The 18252-nt window shown below is 38.5% G+C and overlaps 1 protein-coding gene across 7 annotated transcripts in view; it reads right to left on the reverse strand.

The window, feature by feature from the left end:
• The window catches only part of PPP2R2C (protein phosphatase 2 regulatory subunit Bgamma), a 205490-nt gene that overhangs the window by 128047 nt on the left and 59191 nt on the right, over nt 1–18252 (reverse strand). The window contains exons 1-2 of one of the 7 annotated variants that reach the window (XM_032984472.2): nt 16574–16728; nt 16097–16256 (exon numbers count right to left, since the gene is read on the reverse strand). The exons of 1 other annotated variant lie outside the window; for it this stretch is intronic. In XM_032984472.2, the coding sequence (XP_032840363.1) occupies nt 16097–16166 (70 nt within the window). In that variant the 5' untranslated portion in view covers nt 16167–16256; nt 16574–16728. Of the gene's footprint in view, nt 1–2272; nt 2345–16096; nt 16729–18252 lie in introns of those variants that run through there. 5 more of the 7 variants (XM_032984473.2, XM_032984475.2, XM_032984476.2 and 2 more) reach the window with 5 other exon arrangements.

Here is an 18252-nt window from a genome sequence, read left to right on the forward strand (position 1 = left end):
CTTCCAGTATCATAGAATGGTTTGGGTTGGAAGGGACCTTAAAAGTTCATCTAGTTCCAAGTCCCTGCCATGGGCAGGCACACCTTCCACTAGACCAGGTTGCTCCCAGCCCCATCCAACCTGGCCTTGAACCCTTTCAGGGAGGGGGCAGCCACAGCTGCTCTGGGCAACCTGTGCCAATGCCTCACCACCCTCACAGGAAAGAATTTCTTCCTTACATCTAATCTAAATCTACCCTCTTTCAGTTTAATACCATCACTCCTCATCCTATTACTACACACCCTGATAAAGAGTGTCTTCCCACCTTTCCTGTAGCCCCCTTTCAGTACTGGAAGGCCACTATAAGGTCTCTCCAGAGCCTTCTCTTCTCCAGGCTGAACAACCCCAACACTCTCAGCCTGTCCTCATAAGGGAGGTGCTCCATCCCCCTGATGATCTTCATGACCCTCCTCTGGACCCGCTCAAACAGGTCCATGTCCTTCTTCTTTTGGGTGCCCCAGAGCTGGACATAGTACTCTAGATAGAGTCTCATGAGAGCAGAGTAGAGGGGGAGAACCCCTTCTCTCAACCTGCTGGCCACACTTCTTTTGATGCAGCCCAGGATATGGTTGGCTTTCTGGGACACATGTGCAACACCTTGCACTTGGCCTTGTTGAACTTCATGATGTTTGCCCAGGCCCACCTCTCAAGCCTGTCAAGGTCCCTCTGGATGGCATCCCTTCCCTTCAGCATGTTGACCACACTGCACAACTTGGTGTCATCAGCAAACTTGCTGAGACTGCACTCAATCCTGCTGTCCATGTCACCAACAAAGATGTTAAACAGTGCTGGTCCCAACACCGACCCTGAGGAAGACCACTCATGACTGGTCTCCACTTGGATGTTGAGCTGTGGACTGCAACTCTTCAAGTTTGACCATCCAGCCAATTCCTTATCAAGTGAATGGTCCATCCATCAAATTCAAGTCTCTCCAATTTAGAGACAGTATCAGGAGTTATATACTGTATCTCCACAAAGTACATAATGCAGTACTGAAGACAAAAGTAACTAAGTTTACTGTGCAAAGTAATTAGAAAAAATAGTTGCAGAGATTAAAATCATGACTCTTAAAGCACAAACAAAACATGTGGTTTGTATATACAGCCATATATTTTATGGACTTAAAATATGTACATAGAGTACAGCTATACAATGCCATGCACCCTGACCCAATCCCACTGGAGCTAGTGGCAGGTTCTTAATAAACTTCAATGGATACTAAATCACAACTGCATAAAGGCTGTTACAACCTGCCAGAATTTGATAGAAATGCAGATCTAAGTGTCCTAATAAAAATAAGTAGTGTATTTCATTTTTTTCAACCTACCAGAGCACAAAAAATAAAACTGAATTAAACAAAAATAAAAATCTTCATACAACTTCCATTATTTCCAGTCATTTCCAGTTCTATAGTAGAGTGGTAAACTTAAAAAAGGAAACACCACTAGCTTTTTCCTTAACATAATATAGTAAAATCCTGACCCCCTTCTTCAGACAAGTCTGTTGATACTAACCTATTTAACTAGGATCTTACCAGGAAGCCTGCCAGGCCTCCTTCCAAAGTCAGGAATTCCTTTTCAGTAGAATGATGTAGAAGTAGGAACTCCTGACTTTTCAGACAGACTCTCCCCTTGCACCTGAGGATCACCTACAGATTAACCACTCACTCCAACTCCAAGATGATTTTGAGTCACATCTGTGTCCTATAATGTCAGTAAAACAATTGCACTGAGTGGCAATCCCAGGTCTTGCACTCACAAGTTTCAATGGATTTAAGTACAGAGAGCAGAAAGAATTTGTCAAAGAGTACCAAATGAGTTATAGGTTTGGCTAAATTTCCATTTTTTTGAATAAAGATTTCTAGAGCCTGAAGAGTGGCAAGTACTGTCAATAAAAGCCAAGTATTACTACAGTCAAGTCAAGCAGCAAATGGAAAGAAAACAATTCTAGTCAAGGAAGAAATTACTATATTCCCATCTCCTTATTTCTCTCCCCAGCACTGCTTGGATCTACATACACCTGACTTCTCTAAAGTCTGAGCAGGGACTATTACTTCCAGAGAGAGACATGCTGAGAATTTAAAGCTTTGGGGCCCTGCTTGAACAGAGATGGAACAGTTGCCTTCTGGCAGGAATTAAAGTTGGTATGGAAATTTCACAAAAGGAATTAAAAGATGGTCTGGAAAGTGGCCAAAAGGAGATCAAAGGAACTTTAGCAGCATGAAGGCACATACCAGAAGCACATGAAAGGGGACTTCACGGCAGACCATTAGGTTGAAGAAAGTATCTGTTGCCTGGGTAGAAGGCTGTGTAAACAAAGGGAAAATGTAAATTATTCTTGTGAAATATTTAGTCCCCAAACATCCATACTTTCTTGTGTAATTTCCAGTCTTGACCACGTCAGACGTCTAGAAGAAGAGATGTATTTTAGATTCAGTCCAAATTCTGAACTAGAAGGATATGCTGATCAGTTCTTATATCTCAAGTGTGGTACATTACTGGATCTGAGATTGAGATTCCAGAAAACACCAGCTATCTGTGAGTTAAAACATACTAAACACAGAAAAACTACGGCTCATGTCTTATATCATGTCTATTGTGGTAAATATACGATACAGACATGAGTACCTAATGATGATAAACTGAGACTTTCCAAAAACATTGGTATGATTAAATTCCCCTCAGCTAGAAACAGTGACAGAAGAAATAAATTTGGGAAGATTATACAGGGTACATGCAGGCCTAGCTAGGTTTAAATTAGCTGAAAACCTTAGTAGGCCTGGTTGCTGCTAACAGACCAACCATGGCAGCACAGAGCTTGTTACTTAACCCTATTTTTTTGTAACTTCATTAAAGACCTAATCTTTAGAAGTAGTATTAAGGGTAAAAAATGGGATTCTTATTTTTCCAGTGTTGTCACACCAAGGGCTGATAGTAGCAGCGATTCAGAGGTGCATTGAGAAGCTGGCATACATGATACACTGCAAGCAAAAAAAAGAGCAGCAAATGGAGCACAGAGATAATTTGCATGCTTATCCACATATTTACTGGACTTCCAAAACATTTCTGTTTTTTAACTTCTGAAGTGCAGAAGACTCTCCTCTGAAACATAAGCTAATAAAACTTTCAGAATAATTTTCTTCTCTCTCTTTTTATACAGAGAAAGAACATAAAGAGGGGGAGGCCATAACTCATCTTCAGAGTCTTGCTCACAGAATTGCAGAAACAAGCTGGCCCCAGAACAATCAGTTATTTTACAGAAACACAGCATCAGAAGTGGACAGTTTTTAAAGAGGCTAACTTGAAAAGAAGAAATGGACCATCCGTGGATATGATCTAGGTAATCCCAGAGGTGAAAAGAGGAGCTCTGAGGACTCTGAATTGAATAAAAGCTTCAGGTAACTGTTGTGTTATTGCTTTTAAGAGCTATTACGATAAACAGGTGCTTTGCCTCATCGCTGTTTTCTGTCCTACATGCTACTATTCCATATGTCAATAAACCCTACTCATGATTCCACTAGTAAAAGCAGTTTTTGAAAAATAAAATGAAAACACTTATAGGAAAATCTTCCCATGCTCCAGCAGAAGGCTCCACAGTGGGCCGCAGAACACAGAACAGAAAAAACAATTACTCTTTACATGAACTCACAAGAACCACCACTTACCAGCTAAAACACAGGACTTCCTCAAATTCCTTGTCCAGGATAAAAAAAACTGGTAAAGTTACAATTTTCAGGTGAAACAACTGTGCTCAAGTTTGCCAGAACTGTGTGACACCTCTTCTAGCAGCAGGTTCTACCAGTGACGGTAGGCCCTAATTAAAATGTTTAGGTATCTCTTGTCGTTACACATAGTTAAACCTCATCTTGCTACCTTTTATTTATTTTGAATGCAGGTATTAGCACTATTTAACTAACATATCTTGCCTTGCAAACTACTACTGGGTTTCACTTATACAATAAAAACTCAAATTTTGGAGTTACAATTTCTGGACTGCATTAGAAAACTGCAAAAGGTAAAGAACAGGAGCACTTCCATCATTCAGTTTTGAAAGCAGACGCTGATAAGTTCCTTTATTCCTCTCTTCAAGATCAATTATTTGGATTCTACTATTGTGATAGAGCATATCTATCACAACACCACCAAGCTGAGTGGTGTGGTTGACATGCCTGTGAGAAAGGATGACACGCAAATGGATGTGGAAACGCTTGAGAGATGTGCTCATGCAAACCTCATGAAGTTCAACAAGGCCAAATACAAGGTGCTGCACTGGTTGAGGCAACTGCCAATATCAATACTGGTTGGGGGATGAAAGGAAGGAGAACAGCCCTGCAGAGGACTTTGGAGTACTGGTGGATTGAAAGCTGGACATAACCCAGCAATGTGCGCTCGCAGCCCAGAAAGCCAACCATATCCTGGTGCATCAGGAGAAGTGTGGCCAGCAGGTTGAGGGAGGGGATTCTCCCCATCTACTCTGCTCTCACGAGACCCTCCCTGCAGTGCCATGTCCAGCTCTGGATCCCCCAACAGACAAAGGACATGAACCTGCTTGAGTGGGTCCAGAGGAGGCCCTGAAGACCATCAGGGGGCTGGAGCACCTCCCCTATGAGGACAGTCGGAGAGAATTGGTGGTGTTCAGCCTGGAGATGAGAAGGCTCTGGGGAGACACTAGAGTTGCTTATCAATAACTAAAAAGGGCTCATAAGAAAGATGTGGACAGACTTTTTAGTAGGGCCTGTTGCAACAGAACAAAGGGTAATGGTTTTAAACTGAAAGGGTAGATTTAGACTAGACATAAGGAAGAAATTTTTTTAAATGAAACACTGGAACAGGTTGCCCAGAGAGGTGGTAGGTGCACAATCTATGGAAGTGTTCAAGATCAGGCTGGACGGGGCTCTGAGCAACCCAATCTAGTTAAAGATGTCCCTGCTCATTGTGGGGCAGGGATGGGGTGGAGGGTGTGTTGGATTAGATGACCTTTAAAGATCCCTTCAAACCCAAACTATTCTATGATTCTATAGATTTTAGGCATCCTCAGTTATCAACTTGTTAATTCAAATACTAACCCCATTAACCTATGACATGGTTCTTTCAAAGCATGTAAAACTACAGAACTAGTATGTTCTTATAAATTACTCTAAAATTGTAAAGCTGCAGAATGAAACATTTGAGAAACGGTAGCCAACAGATGAAATATTAGAGAAATCAGATTTAAAGCTAGTCAAAATGGTTAACAGTAGCTCTAAATGTAAAAGCATTTTTAACATAGAAATTTGCATTTTAAATTTTGGTAAAATTCAGAGAATATTTTCCATTTAGTCTTAAAATTTCAAAATTATTTGGAGTTATTTGATATATTACTGTCTTGGACAATGAAGATCCATGAATGTATATGCTCATATGCACAAGCAAATTTATGAATGGAGAGTTCCAGATCAGAGGTAGCTTAGCACGAGGCACATTAAGAGCTTACAAATACTTACAACATTTTCAGGAAAGGAAACTCTGCCAAACTGGGTATTTTTTAAAAGAAAACTGGGTAAATTCAATTGTTAACAATATGCCAGCCATAACGACTGCATTCAGTTATTAAAATGTAAAATAAAGGGATAGCTTCCTATGCTAACCTAAATATAACCACATCTATCAAGTCTCATCTGTAATAACCAGGCTGATGTTTGCTCTGTGAAGTCCAAATCACTAATTCCTCCAATTTACACCAACTTCTTGGCTTTCAGGAACAAAAATCGTTTTCTATCTAAATATACTTACACTTAACAATCAGAAATGAATCCCTCTGCAAACAATTCTCCACATTGGCAATCATCTTTGTTAGTAATTATTTATAGTGCAGAAGCATCAAAGGTTTCTGCTTTCAGATTTAACGTTACTGCTATTACTACCGTTGCCCAGGTACATCCAGGATAACTGTCAAACATTTTTCCAATACACTTATAGCTCGTATTTCCCCCTTTCATTCTACTGTGCATAAATATTACAAGAGCCTTATAAAAAGATGGTTTTGAAGCAGTATCGCAGTAAGCATCACTAATATGTAAGCCTTTACAACACTGACTGAACTGGTTCACATTTAACAGTTTGCGTGGAGCAGCGACGGGACCCTGATGACAGACAGCAACTTTGCACCTGCGGAAGTCAGCTCTGCTCACAGCAACCTGTGCTCTCAGGAGCAGGCAGGTGTGGAGTTTCCCTCTCTGCTAGCAAAGAACAAATTTAACAACAGGCCAAGTTTGCTGACACAGTCTGAAAAAGCTGGACTCTTAGGTTGGTGGGCTAACCAGTGCCTCTTTCACTCTGGTCTCCTCTCTGCTGATATTCCCCCTGCAATGGGACAGGCTCCCACAGCAGCAGAGAAGGAAGGGTGGGCAGCCCAGGCTACAGCTACCTCTAGAGAATGGACTATTTGCTGACAATATCCACATCCACAAGCAGTTTCAAACCAAACTCCGAATTTAAAATACCTTGAAATTATTTTGAAGGTATGAAAAAGTAAAAGCAACGTTCTCAGTATTTCAACCTAACCAAAAACACCTGGGAAATATCAATGTAAAAAACACCTGTTTGTACAAATCACATTCTGCAGTGATTTCTGCAGGACAGTTCAAACTTTAAACAACTGAAAACCTTCACTTGGACGTAGCGTAAATTCTTGCAGCTAGCAAATCTTAAAGTTTTAATATAATTGTTTGATTTGCAATATCATCACTGCTAACAGATGCAACTTACTTGGTTTTAATCTAACACCTTTGTAACATTTACATAATGTCCCAATAGGCCTCTACTCTGTATGACCCATTTTCCTGAAATGCAAGTGGAAGCACAGAAATGTTGAATCTAGCAATTAAGTACAAACCTAACTCTGGAAAATAAAATCCATTTTCAAGTAATCCATTTCTCAGAAAACTGCAGCTCATCACCACCACGGGGCAAAATCAGAAATTCAGGGACAGTGCTTCTCACACCATGGTATAAGGAAAGTTCTCCAGTCACAGATCAGGTCTCACTTCCCTAATCAGCAAACACTGACACGAATAGACCTAAATAGTCTGCGAATCATATGGGACTTGACAGATGTAGAGTGCCCTATATACAAGCTCTTACTGTCCCATCTCCCAATGCTGAATCTTCTACATAGCCATTCTAATACTTCTAGATTCCCATATCAACACAGCAGCTGGAAGGAATACAGACACACCAGAAAACATGTACTAGCAGTGACCCACAAGATTTCTGAGAGTGTAACACATACAGAAATATGAGCGCATATAACATGCACAAAACCACGTTCACATTGTACCTGAGGAATGAGAAGCACCACCATGCATATGACCATTACTTGACTACTAGCATCAGGTGTTCCAGTAATTTCTGTAAGACATGTAATAATTCACAGCTACCTATTTCAAAGAGACTACATATGTGAATTTTGCTTTGAGCTTCACTGCTGATTAAAGAGAATCTACTTGACCTAAATCTTCCATTCAAAAGAAGACTACTGAACATCTGACTTCATCTTGTACTGGTTATTCCCATATCACAAGTCTGCACACAGAAATAAAAGATATCAAATCAAGCAGGGTGGCAATACTAACATGTAGCATGACAAGAGTCTTGTGTGCTACCTTGGCAGCCAATTTTGTCCTGCGCTTACCAGTCCACTGTGCCTATTTGTTGAATTTTACGAATCAATAATTATTACTGTATTTATTCAGTTGAATTTTTCTTTTTATCATATCACAATGTAGAAATAAAGATATTCTGTCAGAAATTATTTATGAAATAATGACAGACAGCCTGATTTACAGCTATAAATTTGAAAACCCTGGAAAGATTTATTAAAGACTTTGTGCCAAGTTCTATCATAAATTGAAAGCTCTCAAAGCTAACAGAACGTGAGGTTGCATTGACTGGATAAAAGTTTAGAAATAAATTATTGAAAATTGCTGAACAGCTCACTGATTGAAAACTATTGTTATTCTATTTTAGATACTTATTTAACATACTAGATTAAGAAGAATATGGATACATTAAAAACAGAGAGAAGGAAATAAGCAATCATTTGTTTTTAATTGAACTCTGATAATCTTTATTTTTAGCCAGAAACTGGCCCAACAGGCAGAGCATGCTAAGGCTGTCTCTAATGTAATCAGTATTATCACAGGGCAGCATTAACCGCAGAATTTATGGAAATGGTGTTATTTTGCATAGTCATCGACTAACTGCAATGTCCTGGGTCACTGGAACAACAAAAGCACTATAAACAGGAAGAATTAAGGTGACAATTAATGAAGTTCTATTCAGACTTGAGTTGAATTGGAACTAGAGGATAATAAACCAACTCTCAGTCCTTTACCTTCTTCTGTACTCTGTTCCTAAGTAAAACACACACAAATGTCATTATGTTACACACAGATGTTTCCATCTTTTATTTTTCTTTTTTAAACAGATGAATCAGTAAATATGAAAGAAAAAGTGCTGCTATATTTAGCAATACAGATCCCAAACCCCTGTCATATTAATAATTCACAAAAGTCACTGAACTGCATGACATGTTGTGCTGAAAGATTTTATTAAGAATTGAGTGTCTTAATGTACATTTTTATTACCTGTATTTGCACTGCCAAATACAGTCTGATCTCATTTGCATTTAAGCAATAAAAATAACAAGTACAATAGCTTTTCAGCAAGGAAACATTCCTGAGAAAAGGAACTGTCTTACCAGATATCAGGTTGCTTTGCTAGGTGGGGTTTTTGTTCTTGGTAAAGAATTGGGGAATTTTCACCACAAACCAGTAATACAGACCACACTCATTACTGAAGGCAAGCTTAGCATTAACCTAAGAACTACAGAAACAGTTGATCAACGAAGTGCCTCAATATGGCTAGAAGTGCATTTAAAACCCTTTCTTGTTTTAAAAACATAAATCTCCATAAAAACTTCCTATAATTTTCTGAGATAATTACCTACTCTACCATTCTTTCTCTGGCCAAAACAACTGCACTGCCATTAGCCAGCATATATCTTGCCTTCTCTTAGCATATATTCCTCTACATAAATCCCTACTACGGTGGATGAAATAAACTGTGGAGGGAAAGTCTCAAAGATCCAGAAACTTGTAACAATGTAGTGACACAACATAAGCAGTAATGATTGATTACCTTTTTATGGCTCTAAAGACACTCCATTTTTTTTCTATTATAAAATATTCAGTATTATTGTATCATGTTTCACATTTTAAACTGATGCAAGAAACACATCTATTATTCTCTAAACTCACCTTTTAAATATATGATATATTACTGAAATGTTTGAGGTCTATGTAGAAAACAAAATATATTGCCAAGTACAGTTTTCTTTCCATAATGATGTATATGCTAAATAAACTGTTCCTGTGGTGAACAATGACACTGACTCTACCTGCACATGTTGTTTAGTTTTACATTATTCAATGCTTTCGAATTGTCAGTTTCAATTAGAAATAAATCTGGCACAGAGACCTTGCATAGATCACATTTTAAGCCTGCATTTTACCTTACACATACACTGTAATGTTGACCTCCTGAACTTCCATTTATAAGGTTTATATGAAGCTAAATCTATTACATACAGTGGTTATATAGTTAAATAGACTATAAACCTTTCTATTTATAATGTTTCTAGCCCATATATGTCTAAATATTATAATATATATATGAATAAACTGCTTATAGACTAAATTGCTGAAACTAACTGGTATTTTTGTGTCACCCAGACACTGCTGACACCTGCAAAAAGCCCCAGAGTGGTACAACCAGGTTCTATTGCAGCTCTGTCTACTCACTGTCATGGAAGCAGCTTGGCTTGTTTATCACATAGCTGATATTCTAGATGGTTCTTTTCTTTTACTAATACATCTTATTCACCCCTTGAGGAGCTCTAACACTACACAGCAACTATATATAGTTATTATTTCATTACTGCATGGAAGATCATCTGTTGATTATACATGCATGCAAAGAGAGCCAAGGTTGCCCGTGATGCCTGAGCGCAACCGACCAAAACACTGTGCTCCAGCTTTAGAGATTTATGCCTTTGCAAAGATTGCAACCCAGCTCAGACACACTTGGTAACATTTTACAGGGTACATGTGACACTGGTGAATAATTGCCATGTGGAGGCATGACATTAAAGAGAGACCCAAACCAAGTTAACCCCTTGCCTTTTAAGCATGTTCTGCAGCTCAGAGAGACTTCAGGTGCTCTCTTAGGAGGCTCTAACAGCCAGTCCTTAAACCAGCGCACTGCCTGAAGAGCCAGGTCTTTTGAGGAGGCAGTAGCAAGTTAACACTAACATATCCCTGCTCTCTGGGAATGCTGGGAACAGCAAATTAAGAAACTCCTAAATCCCAGTCTAGGGTCAACTCCTGATTATGATTTCTAGAGAAAGCAGATTTGGCAAGTAAAATAGGGATGATATTATGAGTGCCTAACAGATGTAATAGGAGAATTATATCTATGGAGTATTTTGAATGTGTAGCTGGTACTGTACAGTCACAAGCATTGCTGACAGTGAAATTCATTTTGGTTAAATCTATATTGCTTTTTCCAGGCTTGATTGAATGAATTGCTGCCCTATGTTATCCATGCTGGACATTGCCTTAAATCTCTGAGCTACACAGATCCAAGCTTCAGGTAGTACCAATGTTTGATTTTTCTGCATGCTGAACCACACATCCTGCTGCAGGTTTGAGCATGGGCTTCAGTGCAAGCCTGTGTGACAGCTGTGCTCTAGCCCTGCCTCCCCAGCTTCTCCCAACTAAGCTGCATAAATAAAGATTACAAAGTCAACAACATCACTTGGATGGAATAAACCGTATTAATCCAAATCTTCAAGGCTACCCACAACATTCATCGGAACAGCATTATGAATGAAAGAAAAACCAAATCCGTGCACAGGAAGACATAACTATATGCTGTTTAACAAAGGGCAAAGTTATGCTTTAACAAGGTTTACCTCTGTTCATACTTGACTTGAGGGAGAAAAATAAGTAACACAAGTGACTAGAATAAGAATGAGCACTAATTTCTAGGGTCATTCTAAAACTGTTTCTAAATGAGTTTTGTAAAAAGATAAAAATTATCAATATTCACAACACCAATGCTGAATTGCAGGAGATTAAGACAGGGTTACCTCTTGTACTTTTCTTAAAAAGATTTTTAACAGCCATTCTCAGAAATAAGTGAACAGACTAGACTGATGATGAGAGTGAGCCAGTAGAGTAGTACCTGTTTACTATATTCATCTAATACTCTCAGGTAGTCAGCTCTTACTCAAATTATATCTGAGATGTTTATGAAAGACAAGATCATAAATAAATTTTGTCTTGGCAGATGAAAATGGATAATTTCCCTTAACTTTGGTTAATGAAGAACAAAGATACTAATTTCTTTAGTAAGGGGAGAAAAGCCCCCGAAATCCGTTTTCATTATCTGCAGAGGTTTTTCCTTTAAAATTATTAGGAAAAAAAGGTCTTTTTTCATCCTCTATGATAAACGTTTCACATGGTTATGATTCAATATGTTTTACACTACACTGGTAATTCTCATTATTCTTCAAATATCACATCTGAGGAGGTTATTACACCATTAACATGATTAACTTTTTAATAGAAGTTAAGCCATATGGAACCAATCTGCACCATTTGGCCATATAAATGACTAGATAGTGAAGGTCAGCTTCCGCCCCACTGCACATGGGCAACTTCACTGGCTTCACTTAATTTTGCAGGCCTAGGCCAAGGGAGGAACCTGCCTCTCTCTAGAAACTGAGAGTATAGGCAACTTTTTATTTCTTCCCAAAACAGGGATAATCCATAAAAAGCCAGGGATGAATCAATATGCTAGACTTGTCTGCATACAATCTGCAGAATGCCTTCACCACCACAGAAGCATTTCTCTGGATAAATTTGGGATCATGGAGGTGAATCACACACTTCAATGCAGTTCGGTAAGAACAGTGAATTATATTTATTATTTCTCATTTCATCATTAAATCTGTAAAATAAAGAGTAACCAAATTAATAATGCAGTTGATCAAAGAAGAAGCACCACTGTTTCCCACAACTTTTTGCCCCTGCCAGGAATATAGCAACCATACCCTTCAATTCACTGTTCTGAATCAGATCCTGTGTGGCTCATCCCAAGGTTCTGAGACTGCAAAGCACATCTGCAGTCCTGCCAGCTTTACTGTTAATGTTAAGCACAAGTAACATCTAGGGAGGTCTTGGACTGAAGGACATTCTCTGCCCTCAAAAGCACATATACCTTTTTCTCTCCTTTATTCCTTCCCCCGACTCACTGTCCACCATTTTCTTGTCATCTCCCCTAAAAGACTTTGCCTCTAAGTAATGAAGGTTCACGTTTCTCCTGTCTGGTCCATCATCTTCCCTGTGTTACACCATGGCTCTCTTCTCAATTCTTCTAAGGGTGTTGTGGAACTAATACATTTTACTGACCCAACACCTCCTGGGAAGTTGGTTCCCACAGCTGGGGCACAAAACACAATAAAGATAAAACACAACTCAGCAATGAATCATAAACCTAAACAGATCTCAGAGGTCATCTAGTACATCCATCTGCCCCACGGGAGGCTCAGCTATCTCCAATGTCATTTCTTCCAGACATCTACGTCACCTGCTTTTAAAACCTTCAGTGATAGAAACTACACAAGGCAATATATCCCAGTGTTTCACCACCTTTGCATCAAAAAGTTTAATCTTTCTTCACAGGTCACATCTTCTAGCCCTCAGGTCTTTTGCCTCTCTTTCTTGACAAGTCTCATCAGGTCTTTTCTGTTTTTGTCATGCAAACAACTCAAATTAAAGCAGTTCCCTTCAAAACCCACTTCTGAAAGCGATCACTGAAAAAATGTGTATTGCTGCTGGAATTAAATTGCCTTTTTCCATTGTGCAACTGTAACATACTTTTAAGATTTACAATGACAAAATTATTCAAGTCCTGCTTGTTTTAACTCCATTAGCTTTGTTGTAGAGATACATGTGTAACAGGAAAACAAGTCCAGGTAGTCACTGTTGTCATATGTGTGTCTGTAACCGCCTATTGCCAGAAACAGTATAACATCAACAGTAAAACATCAACCATCAAATCAAGTAATTTTTGAGGTTAAAAAACATAGTCATGTTTGATACAGACAACCCCAATGTTACAAAATAATGATCTATCAAAGAAATTAAATTCCAACTTTCCTCAAGCAAGCAGTTTCATTCAGAACACACTTGACCCCCTAGTGAGAGCAGAACAAATCAGATATGGCTCACAGTTCTCCTATACCCCGTAAATTCATATCACCTGATTATTATTTTTTAAAATCACTGAAGAAGTAAAAGAGGAAGAGAACTAATACAGTTTACCCACATCTTTTTGATTATTACTGGCTTTACTTTCATTGGGGAAAAAAAAGAGGAAGAAAGTGCATATAAAGGTCAGAAATACCTCCTCCTGTAAATGAATTGAGTCTGCTGCATGGAGCAGCAAGGATGGAGGACACCCCTTACCAAGATTTTAAAACTCTGGAAACAAAGTAAATTTGTAGTTATTCACAGACAACAACAAATCAGTACCTTGTCTAAAACACTGGATACAATATAAAGTATTTATTTGTTTTAAATAGTGGATTACAGAACCTTAGACCCCAAAAAACAGACCTGGGTTTGGCCTCAATGAAATTATTTTCCAGGATAATAAAATAACGCATTACTGTCTGCAACTTCATTTCTACATGTATGTTACTTTCATACACACAGCACTAACATAGAACCAAATGCAAAGTCTATGACAGGACTTCAGGTCTTTACAGATGAGAAGTGTTGAAGGTTGTTTCACATAGCCAAATCTTTAAAACAAAATTAAAAAAAAAAAAAAAAAAAACAACAAACAACAAAACACAAGAAACAAAGCACATTTTAAGGACCTATTTAACTTACATATTCATTATGCATTTTAAACAAAGTATATAAATAAGAAATTAAAATTTGTGATTGTCCTCTTTGAGCTGAAGGTACCCCTGAAAAGATTTCACAGATAAATCCATTCCTTCATGATTTTCATGATCTTAAAAGGTGTGGCAATGTCATATGATACAGATGTGAAGAATCTTATTACAGCTGACCAACCGAGCATTCCCAAGAAACATTACAGTAGTCGGATCTGAAGAACTAAGACTTTGCTACTGAAGGTTTCCCATAATTCATCTACCTCAAAATCAGATGCCAACATATTTCATGATGACTTCTGATCACAGGGAAAATACAATTCAGGCCAACATTGATATTCAAAGTATATTTTTACCCATTTCAGACAAGTCACTCCATGTGCAATCATGGAAAAGCATCCAGTCCTTCTGATCCAAATATCAAGTGAAGATAAAACATGAGAAAATCTAACATTTGTGTCAGCAGTGCCCCTAAAAATACTAAAAATCTCCATCTAATTTTTAAAACACCCATAACATACTGAAGAGGAGAATATTGATTTGCAAAATCCACAAGGGATTATTTTCCTCAGATTACAAAATTGACAGACTTGAAAGTCCAAATTGTAACATAGCTGCACATGCCTATTAAATATACATCTGAATCTCAACATGTAGCAAGTACACTCCAGTAATTATACTATGCATTTTGCAGCATCAAAGGCATGGATTTATAAATTTAAGACAAAGTTACTTCAAATGTTATTACAGGTGACTACACAAAACATAAATCACCATTCAGACAAAAAGCATTAACCAAAATTTCAAAACAAACTTAAAAATGCACTGAAACATGAACCAGAATCCAAAGAATGTCCTAGAGGCAAGATTAGCAAACAATTACACCAGCCAGTGGTAACAGTTACAGTAGACAGCATTTTTAATTTTTCTTCTGAAAAATCTGCTTTATGTTTCCAGTATGGAAAAATCATCTTGTTGTTTTCTACATTCTAAAAAAATTCAAATCATCAATAATCAAGAGAGCAGGAGCTGATCACATTTCAGGATGCAGCATGGGAGTATTAAGTGACTGAGCATTGATCAAATGACGACAGAATCTGGAGACTGAGTCTCAAGTAGTATTGGTTGACCCTGATGTTAAGTATGTTCATATTATATAAGCCTACACTGAAGTCCTGTTTCTGCTGCTGAAAAGTGCTGTTAAAACTCTGCACACACAAATATATTTGTAAAGTCAAGCACCTACAAATACATTTCTCCTTTTCAATCAATCTTAAAATGGCCTGTTCTTAAACCAACTTTCTGGCAAGGAAATATGGATCAGCAGCTGACCTAACCATTTCACTGGTCTCAAGGTAAACTCTCTCAGCATTTAATATGTGTTACCTGCAGGAAAATTCCTTTTAATGTAATAAGACACCAGCAATTGAATGATTTAAAATTAAGGTACCTTTTCTGTTCTCATGTACCTTGCACATTTACAGAGGATAGAAAGAAGGCAGCAGTATTTCAAAAGATTATGCTTACATATCCCTTTTAAATGTATACTGTTCTCTAGGGAACAATCAACTCAGCAATGTCTGTGATGCTCAGGCTATAATTATCAAAATGATACGCATAACCTTTATTACACCAGCAAACAGTTAACTTTACAGATTATTTCTCTTACTTTAGTGCTCTCAAATCTTTCATGTCTTTTTAAGTAATCAACTGCTTCCAATCTTCCACATTGCAGCTACTGTGCATTCAATGCCAGGTGCTGCACACCTCACTAGCAGAAACTCAGCACAATGCAAGACCTTCTTCAGCCCATGTAGTTTCATATACTGCCGAAGCGTAACAGAATGCCTTTGGGATTTAGCAAATTCAAACAGATTCTGTTGCTACATCACAAGAAAAACGCCTTGAAAGTCTCCCTGGTTTAAAAAAAAAAAAATAAAAAAAATAATAAAAAAAAAAGGAACAGCCTACATCTACAAACATGACAGTGCATTCCTGGCATAGAGTATGCAATGCAAGAAGAGAATAATGACAGTATTTATGTTACCTTCAGTCACATAGTTGTGGTCTCGAAGAAAGCTGTGGTTAATTTTTCGTGTGTCCGTGTCCTCGCCCATTTACAGCAGGATTACTCAGCATGCCTATCCGCAGTGGACTGATAGCATCAGCAGAGGTCGTCACAAGAGCACCATCCATGCTGCCACTGCCTAGCAGAGGCGGAGAACACACTGGGCTACTGAGCACAGCATAATGAGAGCTAGTGATGCAGCACAGATTGGAGGGGGGGGGGGGGGGGGGGGGGGGGCGGCGGCACGGGACACAGATAACGATTGGAAAAAAAGAAGAAAAAAAAAAAAAAAAGGAGAAGAAAAAAAGAGAAAGAAAAGGAAGTAATGGGAGAAAGACAGAGAGAGAAACGGCTCCGATAAATTATGAATGCAGAAAGCTAGCAGGGAGCTGGCGTGAAGGGAATACAGGCACTTCTCCTGCAGTTAAAGAAAAACCCAATTGTTTAGTCAGGTACTCCTTAAACAAGTGCCCACGCAGAGTCTCCTCCAAGCGCCTGCTGCTGGGGATCTTGCTGGATGCTGTAAAGTCGCAATCAGCGTACTGCAGCAAAACCCGCCCGGAGAAGGGCTCTGATTGCTGTTGCTGCTACTGCTGTCATATGCCTGTGCTGCATCAGAGCAGGCCCCTCCCAGTCAGCCGCTCGCTGCCCAACCGCACAAGATCTGCATGTAGTAAAGTGAAAAATGAGACTGCAGGTAATTATTTTAGCTCTGCTGCTGGTAAGATGGGCAATGACAAAATTAAGGGATGGGATGAGGGAGAAAAAACTTCAAGCTGCTTAAATGGGTTTGCATTGACACATACCACACACTAACGTGCGGCCACAATTCTGTGCTAGTCAATACTGTCATCTGCAGCAAAAGCAACAGTCGCTCAATGTCAGACTGTATAAACATACTGAAATTGCCACATATCTGCCTATGCAAATGGAATCATTAGAGGCAGTGCAACCATTTAGAAGAAGATAAAATAACTGTTATTTATCTTTTTTCCCCCTAGTTTTGTAGATCAAAGAGAAATTACAAAGTATGAAAAAAATGAGAGGCAGAAAACAATCTCTGTGGCTTCCCTGTACAGGAAAGAAAAGCTGGACAAAGGGAATGTTTGCAGGTCATGAGGTTTTCTTAGACCTGCTACTTTCATTCACTGCATTATCCCATCATCTTGGAAAAGCACCGCTGAAATCTGTATGCTCAGAAATAGGAAAACAAGTAGAAGAGGAAAATTACTCATTTACATTATGAAATAAAGGCTTGTTGTTAATCCAAGTGTTTAATGGCTTATATTACAGCGAAATTCTTTCAGCAGAACAGACAAGCAGTGTCCTTAAGCTTTCAGTATCTGTTCACAAAACCATGAACTATTTGCTGCAGAAGGCACGTATTTTGAAAAGGTATAAGCACCACTGAAGTTTAGAAATTACACAAATGGCTCTGTACCAAAACCACCACTACAGCATGAGAAAGGAGTATGTAGTCACAAAACAAATTTAGAGAGGGACAGTATGTGGCTTAGGCCTTGGAACTGAATGCAAGAAATACAATTCAGTTATCAGCATTACTACAGCATTTTGTGTAACCCTGCATGAATCTTGCACAGGGTTTTTTGGTTTAGTTTCTTTTTAATAAATCTAGGACATATGGGTTTTGAAGGTATATTCAAGTACCCTGTTATTACTATAAAATGGGCATGTGATTTTGGAAAAAGTAAAATGTTATGTAAAAACCTGCTCAGGGATAAACATCTAATTTCAGGATGAAGTAAGGTTGGGAGAGAAAAAATAGCAATGGAATGACCTTCTTCCCTTTCTCATTGACAAAGCAAAATAAAACAGAACCATCTTCAACCTGACAAGTAAAGATTATAAAATCTTCATATTTGAGAAGGTGGGAAAGTAGAAGTTATTCAATACTTTTCACCTGTATAGAACACATTTTATTTCTATACAGCTTTTGTAGGCAACAATACTAGAAATGTTATTCCTGCATTGAGAGCATCGGTCAATCCTGTCATGGTACTGGCAGCTCTCCAGTGCCTGCCCTATCCTTTTCAGTCATTTGATGCCTTTGCCCATGCTTGTTCACATACCAAATCCTTTCAACCTCAGGATATCCTGTCTGCTTACACACTGGT

Source organism: Tyto alba, unplaced genomic scaffold, assembly GCF_018691265.1.
Source record: "Tyto alba isolate M040663 unplaced genomic scaffold, T.alba_DEE_v4.0 Super-Scaffold_6, whole genome shotgun sequence".
Taxonomy (NCBI): domain Eukaryota; kingdom Metazoa; phylum Chordata; class Aves; order Strigiformes; family Tytonidae; genus Tyto; species Tyto alba.